Source organism: Phoxinus phoxinus (assembly GCF_949152265.1).
Source record: "Phoxinus phoxinus genome assembly, chromosome: 19".
In the NCBI taxonomy this organism is placed as follows: Eukaryota; Metazoa; Chordata; class Actinopteri; order Cypriniformes; family Leuciscidae; genus Phoxinus; species Phoxinus phoxinus.
The window spans coordinates 11,778,840-11,795,682 of record NC_136894.1 but is presented as its reverse complement, the minus strand read 5'-3'; the positions used below and the strand labels follow the sequence as shown (position 1 = coordinate 11,795,682).

Here is a 16,843-nt window from a genome sequence, read left to right as displayed (position 1 = left end):
GCGACTCACATTTTTGTATCTAAAAGAGCAGCGTCTTTTTCAAGATGCCTGCCTGCAGCTCGTGCCGAGCTACACTCAGCGACGGGGACCGCCACATCATCTGCGTTTCCTGCCTGGGTGAGCAACACGCGGCTCTCGCTCTTGCGGATGGCGGCTGCCATTACTGCGAACTTCTGCCGTTAGCGACTCTGAGGACTCGCTTGGCGTCGTTCCAGGAGCCCGTGTTTTCCGCTGTAGTGCCGCGCCGTAAAAAGCGCCATGCTCAGCGGAACCCCGAACCATCTCCCAGCCGTCAAAGCTCGCAGAAAGAAGAAACCTCGAGATACCTCGAAGAAAATACTCAGCGATGGTGTTGACTTATGACTTTGCACATGGTATGTTTCAAAGCATTTTAAAAACACCACATAGACAATGACATAAACAACATTAATAACTGGATTTTCACCAGAGGGGGTCTTTAAATGTCTTCACAGCAGCGCCATTTTTAATGGGAAGGAAAGCGAGCCTGTGAGGGATAGGCCTATGCATCTCTTCAATGGGTTCTATTATTCAAGTTTTTTTATTATTATTCTGCCGACGAAACACTGCAAAAATATATTTCCAAGAAACTTTAAGTAGACATTAAACTCCAGACAACATGAGCTGTGGAAAATAAGTGATTTCCAGCAGATGCCATTGAAAACACGTTAACGTTAAGTCCCTCACAGGCACAGCCTTGCTTTCATACCTGTTATGGCGATGCTTGGAATAAGGTCTAGTTAGGCTGTTTCTTATATAGTCTAGTAGTAAGTACTGTTATAGTTAACTAGCATCAGAAACCAGCAACAATTATAGTAATTATAGTTTCTACTTTTATAGTCTACTAAGTCTAGTAAGTTAACTTTCCTGAGAAACAGAGACATTGGTTACTTGTGGGTGAAGAAATAGATGCAAGTAAAGTGGTTTCAGTTAGAATGAAAGATGATTTGTATGTGATGATCTAGAGATATAAAAAAGCCAATCTGTTTCATCATTGACTGGTCCATAGTACTAAGAGATTGATTAAAAAAATTATTGATATCCCTTTGTGAAGTTCAAAACGTCAAATGTGTTTGGTGAAGGGAGAAGTGAAGCATCTGTCATTCAGCAAAGCATATCAGTAACAGGCTTCTCTCAACTGCTTGAGAGAAGTCGGCATGAAACAGAAGTTGCGATAGTCTTTTCTTCCCCATTGTAACGTATATCCAAGTGAAACATCACTTTGGAACTAGTAGCAAGGATGACAGCTTGGGTTGCTTCAATGAAATAATGCGTCTATCATTCTCTAGGTCAAGTCAACATAACCTGCAATGAAGCCGCTGAAAAATCTCCACACTAACATACAGACCATTTCTCAAGATCAGGTACGCAAATATAATTTATAAAACATTTATTGAACAATAATATGTAATGAACAATAACAGCCATTATACACGGATAAGAAGTGTATATCCGTGTACAATAGCAAACGAAACAACCTTATAAAAAGTTATGAAACACTTTGTCCTCAGTCAAAACTATTTGATCGGGAACAAATAACAGATTTGTAATATCATTTACACTACATTGCATTTACTTGTGGTCACCAAATACTGCTAGATACAAATATTACTGTCTCAATACATGGAGCCAGACACTACCAGGGCTACAAAGTTGCTAAAGCATTGTGGGACCACACATATCAGCTTGCTAGATGCTAAGCAGAGGGAGGAAGCACTCAAAGACTGGAACTTCTGTGACATCCAGTGCAAGATCCTTTGGAGAGGGCCATGGCAGGAGCAGCTTTCACAGGAACTTCTGGGAGGAACCATGACATGCAGCTCTGCCATACAGTCTGCTGTGACGGGGAAGTTTTGTACTGTTCCCAGGCAAGTAATATCATCACCAGATGCTAATATTACTGCCACAAGCCAAGGGTCGCCAGCTAAGACATGGAGGGATGGCCACTTATGTCGGGCCACCAGATGCTAAGCTGACTCAAGGAACTTTAGAACTGTGGCGGCAAATAGTGCAAATAAAGTTTCTAATTAATTTGCACTATTTACATATTCCTCTTCATGTCTTATTTAGTGACCTGAAACAAAAAAACATTACAATATGAAGAAAACATTTTTAAAATCTTTAAAACGTATAGTGAATATATGCTCAAAAACATTTGTAGCTGATCTTAGGCTCAGTACCTTAAACCATTAATGTAGAAGGATTTTTCTCAAATCAATCCGTTGTCTTCGTTTTTTCTGCAGGAGGGATCGAATCAGGTGGCAGCATTCTGTGCAGAACAATGGAAAAGAGATTGTTACCTTGGACAGACTTTACACCTGCAGTCTTTGTATTAAGCTGTAAGATTTGACTATTCTATACCATACGTTCAAAAAATCAGGAAGTATTCCTGTATTATCCACGTTATCTTTTTTTTTTTTACAGCCACGGCTCGGATGTTACTTTTTTCCCCTCATTTCTTTGAATGTTATAAATTACAATTGATCATCTTTTTTTTTTGCCATCTTACTGTTTGACAAGCCAGGCTCAGACCAGATGTCGTCATAAATCATCTCCAGGTCTTTGGGTTCTGGAAATCGTCCACACACCAACAGGAATAAGAGCACTCCCAGAGACCACACAGTAGCTGGTTTACCGTGGTACTTGTCCTCTGTGTAGAACTCAGGAGGGCAGTACTCATCTGTGCCTAGAAAGAAAGATTTGTCTGATGTCTGAAATCCCATAGCATGTTTTCTCAGTAAAATGATCTAGTGTTATTTAATTTAAAGAAATGCTGCCTCAAAAGTGAGATATTATACCAATTTAACTTGTCACTAGAATTTAAGTCCCAAACTACAGGTTTGATTTCATAATACATACCACAAAATCTTTCATAGCCAGATTATTGCAGGAAATCCCACACCCGAAGTCAATCAGTTTGACCTCAAGTGTTTCTGTGTTGATCAGCAGGTTCTCTACCTTAATGTCACTGTGGAAAACTCCACGGCGACAGCACATGTGAGCGGCCATTGTTGTTGCCTGCGCCATGATAAACCGTGCCGTTTCCTCATTGAGGATGCCTTCGTGATGATCCAAAAAATCAAACGCATTTTTGCAGGGTGAGGGACGCTCTAAGACCATGATATACTGGTCAGGCTGGTCCTGCCAGTCCAGCAGCTCAATGATCTCTCGAACTTTGGGGCCCCTATTAACAAGGGTTAACAGGCCGACCTCTAATGGGAGGGGTGCGGGATGACCAGACTGGAAGAAAGATCATTTGTAAGAAAATGACTATACCTCAAGGCCGTCCTCCAAGCGTTTCCCTTCATAAACCGAGCCGAATCCTCCCTCACCAAGCATTCTGCTGATTTCAAACCGGCTCAGAATGTCGTCTGTTAAAAGATTAATCGTTGTAGTTGACATGAAATGTCAAGCATAGACAGCAGTGAGAGTAATGTTTGAGATATGGTACTAGTAAACTCACCCTCAGTTGTCACGTCCACTCTGTGACATGATTGTGGACTGACTGGACTGGAGCTGGAGGGGTTTGAACCTGCTGATCTGCAGGAGGAACGACTTCAAGACCACTGGATAGAGGTTCCTGAAGACCATGATCCTGTAGAGCACAGCCACTGTTCTGTAGAGAACTTTGATCTAAAGCAGGGAATATCAAACAAAAGCATGTTTCAAATGAATAATTAAACACTGCATAATTAGATTATGGTGATTCTTCATGCAGATTTCATGATGTACAGAGCTCTAGTAAACAGAAAACAGTTACACATTTTTAAATGGACATTTGATTTACCTTCAGCATGTCTCTCATGTATCTTGGTCTGAGCTGCCACTCCGGACACAGAAGTGAAGAGACGGCAGCTCCCCATCCTCTTCCTCTTTCTCATTGGCATCTCATTTTCCTCACCAACACTAAAATGCTGATGGGTTTCAGCCACATGCTGGATGTTGAGGATGTGCTCTCGTGGGAGTCGTACACCTGAGCACTGCGAGAACTTTGTTTTCTCTTTCGGCCAATGATAAAAGATGTCCGCTTGGTTTCATCTGTGTTTAAAGATATATGACATGTCTCGGATCAATAATCGGATCACCTTGATCTAACTTCAACTGATTTTTGATCAAATGTGTGATGGTGTGGATTTTTTAATTATAGTAATGAATGACACCTGGTTTCCATTAATCTATCCGAAAATGATGTAGACTTTACGATGTACAGAGCTCTAATAAACAGAAAACATTTACACATTCTCAGCTGTTTATTGAATTTACCCTCAGCGTGTCTCTCACTAGTGGTTGTAGTGGTCTGATCCTCCACTTTCTGACCCTGACCTGAGCAGCTCTCCAGAACTACTCTTCCTCTTCTGTCTCTCCTGACTATCACTTCCCTCACTGACAGGCTGATGATATACATACATTACACATAGAAGAAATTTGACCTTGATTTCTTCCCATATCACAATAAACTAAGAACACATAAAACAAATGCACAAAAAGGTGTCTTCCAAATATTCATATATATCCAAATTCATTTGTAGCTTATTAGGGTCAATACCTTAAACCATTTGTGGAAAATGATTTTCCCCAAACCAATCCGCCGGCTCTGGTTTTTCCGCAGGAGGGATCGAATCAGGTGGCAGCATTCTGTGCAGAATGATGGAAGAGAGTCAGATTATTACCTTAAACTTTACACCTGCTGTCTTTCTATTAAGCTGTAAAATTAGACTATGCTATACTGTACGGTCAAAAAAAAAATCAGGAAGAATTCCTGCATAATTCAAACAGCCATCTTTTATTAAGCTATCTGGTTTTGGTGTGACTTTTACCTCTTTGTTTAATTTGTTCTGTTTTGGTGATTTAGAATTACAATTGATATTTTTTGTGATGAATGCCATCTTACCGTTTGACAAGCCAGGCTCAGACCAGATGTCGTCATAAATCATCTCCAGGTCTTTGGGTTCTGGAAAGCGTCCACACACCAACAGGAATAAGAGCACTCCCAGAGACCACACAGTAGCTGGTTTACCGTGTTACTTGCCCTCTGTGTAGAACTCAGGAGGGCAGTACTCATCTGTGCCTAGAAAGAAAGATTTGTCTGATGGGTAAGCTTAAAATCCCATAGCATGTTTTCTCTAGGTGATGACACATGGGGCAACTTTTTGAGCAATGTTGCCGTCAACGGGCAACCAGGTGAGACACAGGGCCCACGACCGATCTAAAGTATCCAGATAGAAAATGTGTTGCCCATTCGCAATAGGAAAGCGCCCAAGCAACATCAGCGCCCAAGCAACATTGCCCGGCAACATTGCTAAAAAAAGTTGCCCTGTGTATCATCACCTTCTGTATCCATTAGAGTAAATAAATAATTTAGTTGTTTTTATTCATAATTGTGGAGTGTTAAAAGTGAGTTCAATCCATGGCCCAACCAGGTGTGAAGCGACATATTTAGTGAGAACATATTTGTCTAAATTTTAAAAATAAAACTCTTTTCAATACTTGATTCATAATACATACCACAGAAGATGTCATAGGCGGACTCTTGCAGGAAATCCCCGCACCCGAAGTCAATCAGTTTGACCTCAAGTGTTTCTGTGTTGATCAGCAGGTTCTCTACCTTAATGTCACTGTGGAAAACTCCACGGCGACAGCACATGTGAGCGGCCATTGTTGCCTGCACCATGATAAACCGTGCCGTTTCCTCATTGAGGATGCCTTCGTGATGATCCAAAAAATCAAACACATCTTTGCATGGTGAGGGACGCTCTAAGACCATGATATACTGGTCAGGCTGGTCCTGCCAGTCCAGCAGCTCAATGATCTCTCGAACTTTGGGGCCCCTATTAACAAGGGTTAACAGGCCAACCTCTAATGGGAGGGGTGCGGGATGACCAGGCTGGAAGAAAGATTATCATTAGTTGGAGGATTTTTATAATATTTTAGAATAAGAATTTTTTGACCAGTTTTGGAAAAAACTAAGTTTTCATGTTCTAAATTGAAAACAGTCAAAACACAGTGAGTGTCGCCTACAATGTACTTACAATGTTAATGTATTCCATGCTCTCTGACTTCTTGACAAATTTCACTGCCACCTGATCAACAAAACAACATTTAGTCCATTACAATTACATTTACAACATGTCAATTGCACTACATATAGTGAACATAATATACAATAAAAGGAATTGAAATGGATATAGTGAGACAAAAGAATTTTCTAAATCTTGTAAGAAAATGACTATACCTCAAGGCCGTCCTCCAAGCGTTTCCCTTCATAAACCGAGCCGAATCCTCCCTCACCAAGCATTCTTCCGATTTCAAACTGGCTCAGAATGTCTGTTAAAAGATAAATCGTTAATAGTTGACATGAAATGTCAAGCATAGACAGCAGTGAGAGTAATGTTTGAGATATGGCAGTAAACTCACCCTCAGTTGTCACGTGTGATTGTGGACTGACTGGACTGTGGTGGACTGGAGCTGGAGGGGTTTGAACCTGCTGATCTGCAGGAGGAACGACTTCAAGACCACTGGATCTAAGAGGTTCTGAAGACCATGATCCTCTAGAGCACAGCCACTGTTCTGTAGAGAACTTTGATCTAAAGCAGGGAATATCAAACAAAAGCATGTTTCAAACAAATAATTATTACACACTGCATACTCATATTATGGTGATTCTTTTGTTCAAAATTTTTTTTAACTGTATAGTCTTTTTTAAACAATCATTGTTTAAATATTTAAGACATATCTTGGAATTCAAAAATCTGATCATTGGCTTGAACAAACTTCAGTTTAATTTTTATAATGTGTGGTGGTGTGGATGGATTTGTAATGGTCATTTGATTTACCCTCAGCATTTCTCTCATTTAACGGTGCAGTAGTCTGGTCTGAGCTGCCGCTGCAGTCACGGTAATGAAGAGACGGCAGCTTCAGAAAACTCTTCATCCTCTTTCTTATTGGCATCTAATTTTCCTCAAAAACACTAACGGGTTGATGGTTTTCAGCCGCGGTGGATGTTGAGGATGTGCTCTCATGGGAGTGGTACACCTGAGCGAGGGAACTATGTTTTCTTTTCAGTGCCATGATAACAGTTATCCACTTGGGTAACTTTATCATATGCACTACAGAATAAGCAATGAGAAGACTGACGGTATGTGGTTTCAAACGGTTGACACTGTTGAAGTTAAATTAGCGCACACAACGTTATACTTCTTTATGACGTCATCGATCGCATTCCTGAGTGACGCTTTTCGAATGCGCGTGAGACTGAAGCTGAACTCTTGTCATTTCTCACAGCGGAGAAAAGTATTTCTACATAAAACATCCTACCTTAACCTTTCACTTCATAATAAAAAACAATATTTTACAAATCTAAATGAGTCCTGTCCATTAATAAAATAAAAACTTAAAACATATATTCACAGACCAGACCACTATCCAAAGACAAAAATGTGATGATTTAAAGCTTAAATAATAAAACTAAAAATAATTTTACTTTTGAGCAAGTATAACCAGCCAGTGTTCAAAACTATCTGATTGCCTTAGCTAGATTCAAAAGAGTAAGCTTGTAATTATGTTTTTAATTCCAGTACTGGGGCCTGTTTCAGAAAGGAGGTTAAGTGAAAACTCTGAGTATGTTAACCCTGAAATGAGGGAAACTCTGGGTTTTCCGTTTCAGAATGGGAGGTATATCAAACCCTAGAAAGCAGAGTAAGTCAAGCCCGTTTCTGAAAGAGGGGTAACTTATACTCAGAGTCAGTTACCATGGCAACTTACTCTGTGAACCTAACCTGGTCGGGAGCAGGTTTTCTTCGGTAAACCCAGAGTTTCTTGCGGTCTCCTCCCCTTTTTTAAAGAGGAAGCGGTGTTTAAACACTTCATTCATTCTTTCTGTACATTTATTTATTGCTGTTTTTTCCACTGTTTTATTTATTTATTAATAATATGAAGTCTATATAACTCCTTAACTGGCAACTGAAAATACAGTAGATTAGTCACATCATGTAGTTCTAAACAAATTCTACAGAATTAAACTGTGGCATTTACTGAAAATCACTGAAGTGTGTTCATCTGTGCACCAGAAGTTGATGGACCGTCCTCCTGCTGTTCTTCCACACACTGGGGGGAAATATAAGAATGTCTGTTTATACTTAGATATAAACTTAGATTCTATATTCTATACTCCACATACAAATGTGAATGTGTAGATTGTCTGATGTGTAGACACATAATATTAACATTACCTATGTAGGCCTCTCTATGGCAGCAGAAACTGTTTCATCCCCATCGTCCTGTGAAGATGAGCATTTGGTCGAGTACACTTTATAACACTATTTGTCATAATTTCTGGTGCATTGAGTCGGCTACTTACAACTGCCTGGGGTTCTGTTGGGACAGGAGGCTCCAAAAGACAGATATTACCATCAGAATCTTTTGGGACCAACGAAAAACCCAACCCAAAGTCAAATAAATGGAAATATTTAAAATGCCCTATATAAAAAATAACATATGTAGACGTCTTACATTTTATGAAGGCCCTTGGATCTCCGGGAGTGACTGATTCTGATGAAGGAATTCCCTCAGCCAAAAATGCTGCTGCACTGCTAGACACTGGGTGCTATTTAGTTATTTAATATGTCAAATGTTTGTAAAGTCAGGTAGCCTACACCCATGATATGCTCAAGCCTTACCTGATTGAATTATGTTTTTATATTTTTTATTTTCAGCTGCTGCCACATTCTTTTAATGCCTGCATGATTGCACCTAGCCTACATGAAAATTTAAATTAGGTTGAATAACTGTTCTTCCAGTTTCACCTGATATTATAACAGTTGGGTAAGTTACTCTAAAATAGTTATTAATTACTGGCTGCAAATGACATCTTCAACAGTGTAATTAGATTAATGTAATAATTACTATCTTTAGAAAGTATTGATCTACTTATTATTAATTACTAAATCCCATATCAACCTCAACCACTTGAAAAACACAAGGAGAGACAAGACATTGCATTTGTAATGATTTCAAATGAACACAATTCAATTGCATGAATTATTCTTGAATTGACCAAAGTGTGTAGAGGGAGAAGGTTACATTAAACATATACCTTTTAAAAATGTATGTTAAATCCACTATTGTTTTACACAGAATTGTTCTATAGTCTATGCAGTAGCCTATTTAATGTAATTATATCAGATTTTATTTTAAATGAAAGTAGAATTAAGAGTAATCCCTTTAATTAAATTACAATATTTACATTACTTGGTAATTAATTACACCCAACACTGTATAACAGTAATTCCTCTTTTTGTCTGGCGCTGTTGCCATGGTGACTCATAATATCTGCGCTCCATTGATAATGGCTTTTTATAGTTGTGGTGCACGAGCTTAACTCAGAGTCAGACAACTTAGAGTTGATTGAACTAACTAATTTCAGCTGATCTGAAACCGAAAACTTTTCCCATGAGTTTCCCATCTCAGGGTAAGTCAACTCAGAGTTCAAGTTTTAACTCAGTGTTGGTTGAACCTCCTTATTGAAACAGGCCCCTGGTCATTTCCGCGGGAAATTCGAGCATGTCTTTGCGTCATTACGTCACATCTGTACACATAAAGAAGGTGTCTAGTAGGCTATATTGCGTGTCTTGATATAATTAAACTTATCAATTTGATGGCGGATCCAGAAAGGTTCAAACGACAACCACCAGTGACAACTGGAGATTCACCCGTTGTAAAACGCAAAAGACTTGGACTTCGGAGTGGCTACAGAAAAACAAGACTGCAACCGGGCCCATGCGAAAACAAGGACAAATATCGAAAGGCATTGAATGTAGTCACACAATGCTTATGTTGTTAACATTAACAATTTGAGATTCGCACGGTTTGACATACGTGATATGATACGCGATCGTTAGATTCTTTTTTCCCCCCTTAGTTGGTCAGAACAAAAGTGGATGTTACTTACTTATTCTGATGACATTTTCCGGTGAAAATTCTTATGTTGGTCATACTTCCAAAAAGTATAATCTGTGATTCTGAATGACAGACAGTATCCACATCGGCGCGGTGATTGACAGCCGCACATTCTCCTCTCAAAACATTGGATTCATCCGCGCTCGCTGTGCCATGCCGAAGCATATAACGATATAACCTACGTAAAAGTTGATAATTCCGCGAATAACTGCAATTACAGATTTCGACCAGAGATGGCGACAAAGAGGAAAAACTGCGGACTGCAGCAGCTTTAAACTCAGAATAGTTTAGGGTTTAACCACAGGATTAATAAGAGAACAACCATTCAAAAATGTGTTAAGGTGTCATTTGGTGACATATCTGGTCAAGTGGTGAATGTATTTAAATCATACACTATGCATGTATAAAATATGATTGTTTAACTACACATTTTAATCTATACTAGATTAGTTAAGCATTGTACATCCAAAGTGGGGCATAAAATAGCTTTGTTTAATATTTTTATGTATATGAAGTACTTGACTTAGATGTTTTTGAGTCCAAGTATAACTTTCACCTTAGGGCCTGCTCTTCCTGAAGAGTAGAAGATGTCTGAATTGTTTGGAAAATGCATTTTTAAAACAGAACAAATTATCAGACACATTTTATATATGAAAATTTTAATGTTTTTAAATGTAGTTAAATAAAATAATAAATTAACATCACTTTAAATTGAAAAATAAAGTGACACATTTAAACCATTTAATTCACGTTTTATAATATAGTAAACAATAAAATAGTAAATAAATAAATAAATGCACATTTTAAAATAGTTTGAAAAAATTGTTTCCTTGTCCACTTTGTCGTTTTTTCGGTTTTTCCTGAGGTTTCCTAGCAACCGCACACGCCGAGTTGTCACTGTGTGTAGAAAGTAAACACAGCTCTCCAGTGATAAAAGTGCGACTGTTGTAATGGACGTTTTATCCGAAGCGAAGTCTAAACCACTTTCCTCTCTGTCTGTATACAGCTTTATACCAGCCAGAAGAACAGAGCCCAAAGAAATGCGTTATTTCAACTGCAGCCCCAAGGTAAAATGCATTGCTCATTTTGGCGTTTTCTTTTTAGCAACCCTATTTGAATGTCGCTGCCACGTAATATATCGCGCTGCTAAAATACCAAGCCACGTGGCATTTGCAAATAAATGACGCTGGAAGAACAATACATATTTTGGTAGCATTTATCTGGTAAAAAATAATAATATCTGGTTACTTTAACTTATAACGTATTTTTATCTTTCTTTAAATGGCTTTAGGTTTTGTTATCTAATGCAGAGGTTTTTTTAGACGCCATCCTAAAATTTAGAAGACATCTATATATTTATGTATAAAGACAAAATGTATACTGTACAAATAAATTACTATAAAAAACATGCATAAAATAGTATTTGTAAAATATAATTACGTTACAGTATTACTTTTTTGTACCGTAGATGTATAATTTATTTAATTTAGTACATTTTATGTATTTTATTCAGGTTATTTTAGTTTAGTCTTATTTGTTTTTTATTTACACTGTTTTTCTTTAGACTTTTCCATATACACCCTAGCACTCAAAGTTGCCTTTGAAAACCCCTGATCTAATGCAATGACATTCATAAATGTTTCATCTCAAGATATCTAAATAGCTTTTGGGTACATCAACGTACCATATTACCTTCTGATGTCATTGTACAAAGTTGATTCTGTACATTTATTTTCAAAATAACATTTTCTAAAACGGATTTGGTCAATTTCCTCGTACTACAGGCCCCAGAGAGGTCTCTATATGACTGTTTACATCAGAGCACTGAGGGCTATGATAACAAACTCCACCGAGATGACAGAGAGCACGCCAAATCCCGAGGCCTGGACATCTTCAGTGAGGTGTGTTCTCCTTAACTCCCGGTGATCCATCCATGAAGGCTCAGCAGTTCATGCATTGTCTGTTGTTCTTTTTTTTTTTTTAAACAATGCTCACTAGAGGAACCCATTCTAGAGTAAATCCCATACGTTTTATCTCAACCTCCCATTTTAGGAATCATCTAGACCAGCACCCGTTCTGTCGTCATCAGAGTATGGCCAATATTCTCCACTACAGTCCGACTCAGGGGGGAGCTTTGCTCGTGTTGCTCACATTCTTTCTGATTTCTACAGCAAGAATGGAATCACCTGGACTGTGGAGGAAGGCTATGGATCTGTGACTCCCGTCTGAACGTGTCCCTTACTTATGGTCACATCTTTGAGCGCACATTACAGTCAATGTCAAAACAAACGTCTGTGCATTTACTGTATGTTACTAACATTTCTACAGTGTACGTACATATTAAACATGCGTTTGATGTTATCGGGTGAATTAAAGAAATTGTCAAAAACATGCTCAAGTCATGCTTAAAAATCAGTAGGATAAAAACTAAGAAATTATACATTGCCATATGTATATTAAAAAAATTCATAATGCAGAAAAAGCATACTTTAAGTCCTAAAATGCTTAATTTTACATATTAAAATGATGAAGCATATATAATATCATTTTTCACATTATAGTAATGGGGGTGGGGGGGGGGGGGTTGTTTACAGTAATTATGAAAAAAAGTCACAATGCAAATTGTAGTAATTGTCCTAAAATGCTTAATTTTCTTTCTTTTTCGTTCATTTGCAAAATACATCCTCATCCATTTTTTTTCTTTGACTTGACTTGTCCGTTTCTTTTTGTGATTTTAACACATTTCCCATGAAACCCATCACAAATTCATAGACAGACACTTTGACGTTATATATAAATTTTAATGGATAACAAAATGATAGCATCAAAACATGGCCACCTTTATATTGTCTTTATTTTACAAAAAAAAAAACGTCCGCTGCTTTAAATTATGGATCGAGCAACACACAATTACAAGTCTCGGTTACACAGAGCCTCTTAGCCATCCATTACTTATAAAGCAATGCAAATAATCTAGTGTATGTGGTGCAAACAGAATGCTGTAGAGCTCCACTATAATAGGCCAATGTTATATTAAACTGTACATGTTTTTAATCGTTACCAAGTCAACGACTGACTGAGGTTCAAGGCATTACATTCCCTTGTGATAAAGATCGTGTCATCTCAGTGTGAACAAAGAAGGTTTTGAGTTCCCCCTTGCCCTTCACGTTGATGATCCCACGACAGGAACACATATAACCCAACGTCTGTAAGATCCGACTTGTCTCCTCTGTGACCTGAGGAAGGAAACAAGCTAGATGTGATCCTCTGAAAACCATGAATAATTCACCAGGCATGCAAATGACATACAAAGTAGGTCATCTACCTGTATTTTTCCAAGCACGCCTGTGCTGTCCATCCTACTGGCTACATTTACAGTGTTCCCCCAGATATCGTACTGTGGTTTCTGTGCTCCAATTACTCCTGCAATCACTGGACCGTGGTTTATTCCTTGAGAGAGAGAGAGAGAGAGAGGCCGGAAACATTTAAAACGCCTTGAATGTGTGATGAAGTCTACCACAGTTTGAGACTCTGCCAAAGGCAAACAAAATGTTGTTGGGTGTGAAAGCACTGATAGGTCCTGCTTACCCACTCGCAGTTTAAAGTCATTAAAGGAATGTTTGTTGATGACATCCAGCTTCCCCACCAAAGCAAACGCAAACTCCACCATTGTTCCAATGTGCATGTACTGCCGGTCATGTTCCTTCAGAAAAAAAAAACAGGAAACTATCATTGCACTTGTTTTAAATTCAGTATTGACTACACCCTGAGACTCTGAAGCAACACACCTCCAGCACAAATCAAGCGTATTAGCACCACAATCAATCCGGTGTAATCTTTACCAAAAGATTCGTTTAGAAGAGCTTAACATTGTACCTGTGCGTACTCTGGTCCAGGGGTCACATTCAGCCCCGTAGCAGCCATGTATGTGCTGCCAATAGTTTTGATCTTCTCCACTCCACTAAATTTGGGTTTTGACAGCAACTGTTGAGAAAAAAAAATCATTAAGTTTAGTCAAAGTTTTGGGGGGAAAATAATTGGTTCATTCAACATTTCAACATAACATTTCATTCATGACATCTCTTGGAATAGTTTTAGCATATTAATGGATATGACATTAACAGCATTAGGTACTGGCGAACGTCACTCTTAAAGGGATAGTTCACCCAAAAATGAAAATTCTGTCATTATTTACTCACCCTCATGTCGTTCCAAACCTGTAAGACTTTCGGAACACAAATTAAGATCTTTTTGATGAAATCTGTGCCAGACAGCTACGCAATTGAAACTTTACACTTCATAAAGTTTATAAAAAGATCGTAAAATGAATCCATAAACGGTTTAGTCCAAATTTTCTGAAGAGACTCGATCGCTTCATATGACGAACAGATTGAATTTAGGCTTTTATTCACCAATAAACATTGATCAGCGAACATAAACTGAAGCTCAACCGAACCTGCTTGACCTGCAAGAACAAACCTCTTTCGGACGCTCAAATGTGCTGCTGCGTAACACACGAGAAGGAACCTCATTGGTTCTCACATCAAGCGAACATGCTTGAGCTTCCATTTACCATAACTGACGTGTGCGTTGATGAATGTTCATATGTGAATAAAAGCCTAAATACAATCGATTCATCATATAATGCAACAGTGACTTTACAGAAAATTTTGGACAAAACCGCTCAATTCATACAAGAAACTCATACAGGTTTGGAACAACTTGAAGATGAGGAATTTGATATTTCAATTTTTTGGGTGAACTATCCCGAGTTTAACTGCACAGTCCCTGTAAAAATAAAATAAAAAATATGGATGTGTCTGTGAGTGTACCTCATCAAAATCTGCAATAATCTCATTGAGGAGCCTCAGACACTCCAACCCCTCCTTATTAACGTCAGATTCTGTGTAAAATTCCTTGAAGTCTGGGATGGACGCGAACATCACACACACCAGATCGTACGACTGATGGTAGAGGTCCTATCAAAAATACAGCAAAATAAAAAAACATCTGGTGAAGAAAATGAATAATAAACTAGACAGGCCCAAAAGATTTTTTGATTAATTATATGATATTATAGAAGAAGAAATATAAATGTGAAAAAAAAGAAGAAAAGAAATTGTGTTAAAATTTTTAAATTAAACTTTTCACTGAAATTGCAATGCTAATAATATAATTAATAATAATAATAAAGTTAATACATTTGCGAAATTCACAATAGAATTTCTTTCACTGGTGTTCTAAAACATTTGAACGCCTCTCACCTCATTCTTCCAGTTACGGCCCAGGAAATGTTCCGCCACATGGGCAGGCAGAACGTTCTCCAAAAGCACCCGGTTCAGGTTCTCCATGGTCTCAATCTCCTCACACTCCTTCTTAAACTTGTTCCTCCAGAGGAAGTCTAACCTACAGTAATATTCATTCTGTTACAAGAGGACACAGAGGTAAAGAGATGGTACACATCTGATCACCGTATTTGGCTTTCAAGATGACAAAGAAAGCATAATCATATGCACACAAGGACATTTCATCTTATATATTTATGGATTTTTCTTGCACAAAGGGCCGCTATCATGAAAAATTGCTTCAATTTTCTCTGAGTTGCAGCCTTCTGTTCCAGCAGACATTCATCACAGGAAAGATTTCAGTGGAAGTGGCACCTTGAAAGGCATTAAGTAGCCTATGCACTGTCATTCTCACCTAGTCTATATTTGCTTTTGCTTATTTTCCATTGGTTTGGAGAAAAATCAGTTCCCGGCTAACCTATCACCTGATCAACCCGAACTTTGCATTACTTGAATTGATGAATTGATTGAATTCGCCTATCTGCACAATTCAAATATAGAGTTCATCAGACAGACCTATTACCTAGAGATAAACAGTCTCTCGAAATTAAAAGCACACACTGAAAAAAGGAAAGTCTGACCGACAGCTAGCCTGCGGAGATTGTGAAAAGTCTTCAATACAGACTGAAAAACATACAATACTTTCATGATTGTACAATGACATTTGTATTATTATTATAGTGGTATTATTAAAACCATTTTGAAGGGAAGCTATTGTACAGCCAGAGGCTGATGAGAGCTGATAGTAACTGAAGCCTTGGAAACTGGGAACACATTTGTACTGCCACAATACTTTAAAATGACTTCAGAAAAATTCACATTTTAGGCTGACGAGTGACTGTTTCAAGATTAGGCTAACCTCTGTTGTCATTGGATTAACATTCAGGCATCTTTCACAATTGAATGCCCTTAATTAATTCAAGGAGAGATCTGAGTTACATACTGTACACGTTTAGCTCATTAGCACACATTAACAGTGCACTTACAATGGAAGTCTATGGAACACAGCATTCTGGAGGCTTAAAAAACAGAAATGTGCCTAAATTAACTTGAGTCTTAAATTGTTTTGTTATATACGTGGATCTTATTACAAATAACTCAACTCTTTACATGAACTTCTTTAGATGAACTTCTCAAAAAAAAAAGAAAAAAAAAAGAGCAAGAGCAAGTATGATAGCGGTTAAAGCACATCTTTTTGTATATTTCAGATTGAGAGACTCACCTGCCTCGCCAGCACAAGCAAAGTGACGAAGAAAATGAACAATGACACAGAGCCCATGGTCTTCAAATCTTTAAGAACACCCGGCCTGAGGGGGAACAAAAAGAAATTTAAAACTTAAAGGTCAAAGATGACACAAAAAAACTATTGTGTGTAGACTAGGACACGGACTTCTCAGCAACACTTGTTTACTATTCAGATTCATAATGTCAATGTTGTGTGGGCAGTTGCAGTGGCTTATTTTACCAATTACTTAATTTTACTCCATTCATAAATGCCTAATGAAGGCATGAAAAGATCAATAAAA

At 38.1% G+C, this 16,843-nt stretch overlaps 4 protein-coding genes across 7 annotated transcripts in view; 1 reads left to right on the top strand and 3 right to left on the bottom strand.

Annotated features, from left to right (window-relative positions):
• Positions 1–1,393: 1,393 nt before the first annotated feature.
• LOC306987480 (serine/threonine-protein kinase pim-3-like) lies at positions 1,394–6,026 on the bottom strand. 3 transcript variants are annotated; one of them, XM_079591779.1, is made up of 5 exons: positions 5,524–6,026; positions 4,910–5,086; positions 4,565–4,653; positions 4,282–4,409; positions 3,531–4,056 (listed from the first exon to the last, which is right to left on the bottom strand). In XM_079591779.1, exons 1-2 carry the CDS (start codon positions 5,780–5,782, stop codon positions 5,040–5,042), a joined length of 306 nt encoding a protein of 101 aa, XP_079447905.1. In that variant the 5' UTR covers positions 5,783–6,026; the 3' UTR covers positions 3,531–4,056; positions 4,282–4,409; positions 4,565–4,653; positions 4,910–5,039. The 3 variants fall into 3 exon arrangements, with proteins under 3 accessions (XP_079447906.1, XP_079447905.1, XP_079447904.1); XM_079591780.1 differs by lacking the exons at positions 3,531–4,056; positions 4,282–4,409; positions 4,565–4,653 and adding exons at positions 1,394–2,092; positions 2,199–2,287; XM_079591778.1 differs by lacking the exon at positions 4,282–4,409.
• On the bottom strand, positions 2,265–6,801 carry LOC306987195 (serine/threonine-protein kinase pim-3-like). Its single transcript, XM_079591272.1, has 5 exons — positions 6,448–6,801; positions 3,482–3,508; positions 3,295–3,389; positions 2,878–3,264; positions 2,265–2,704 (listed from the first exon to the last, which is right to left on the bottom strand). The coding sequence occupies exons 1-5, from the start codon at positions 6,629–6,631 to the stop codon at positions 2,567–2,569; spliced, it is 831 nt and encodes a 276-aa protein (XP_079447398.1). The 5' UTR covers positions 6,632–6,801; the 3' UTR covers positions 2,265–2,566.
• Positions 6,802–10,848: 4,047 nt separating this feature from the next.
• cfap90 (cilia and flagella associated protein 90) lies at positions 10,849–12,811 on the top strand. Its single transcript, XM_079591777.1, has 3 exons — positions 10,849–11,039; positions 11,757–11,873; positions 12,025–12,811. Exons 1-3 carry the CDS (start codon positions 10,923–10,925, stop codon positions 12,199–12,201), a joined length of 411 nt encoding a protein of 136 aa, XP_079447903.1. The 5' UTR covers positions 10,849–10,922; the 3' UTR covers positions 12,202–12,811.
• A 244-nt stretch (positions 12,812–13,055) lies between these two features.
• Positions 13,056–16,843, bottom strand: part of adcy2b (adenylate cyclase 2b (brain)) — a gene marked incomplete at its 3' end in the record, with an annotated part of 106,635 nt that continues 102,847 nt past the window's right edge. For both annotated transcript variants that reach the window (XM_079591776.1, XM_079591775.1), the window contains exons 19-25: positions 16,540–16,624; positions 15,237–15,395; positions 14,805–14,951; positions 13,849–13,956; positions 13,561–13,675; positions 13,298–13,422; positions 13,056–13,208 (exon numbers count right to left, since the gene is read on the bottom strand). In XM_079591776.1, the coding sequence (XP_079447902.1) occupies positions 13,056–13,208; positions 13,298–13,422; positions 13,561–13,675; positions 13,849–13,956; positions 14,805–14,951; positions 15,237–15,395; positions 16,540–16,624 (892 nt within the window). The remainder of the gene's footprint in view (positions 13,209–13,297; positions 13,423–13,560; positions 13,676–13,848; positions 13,957–14,804; positions 14,952–15,236; positions 15,396–16,539; positions 16,625–16,843) is intronic.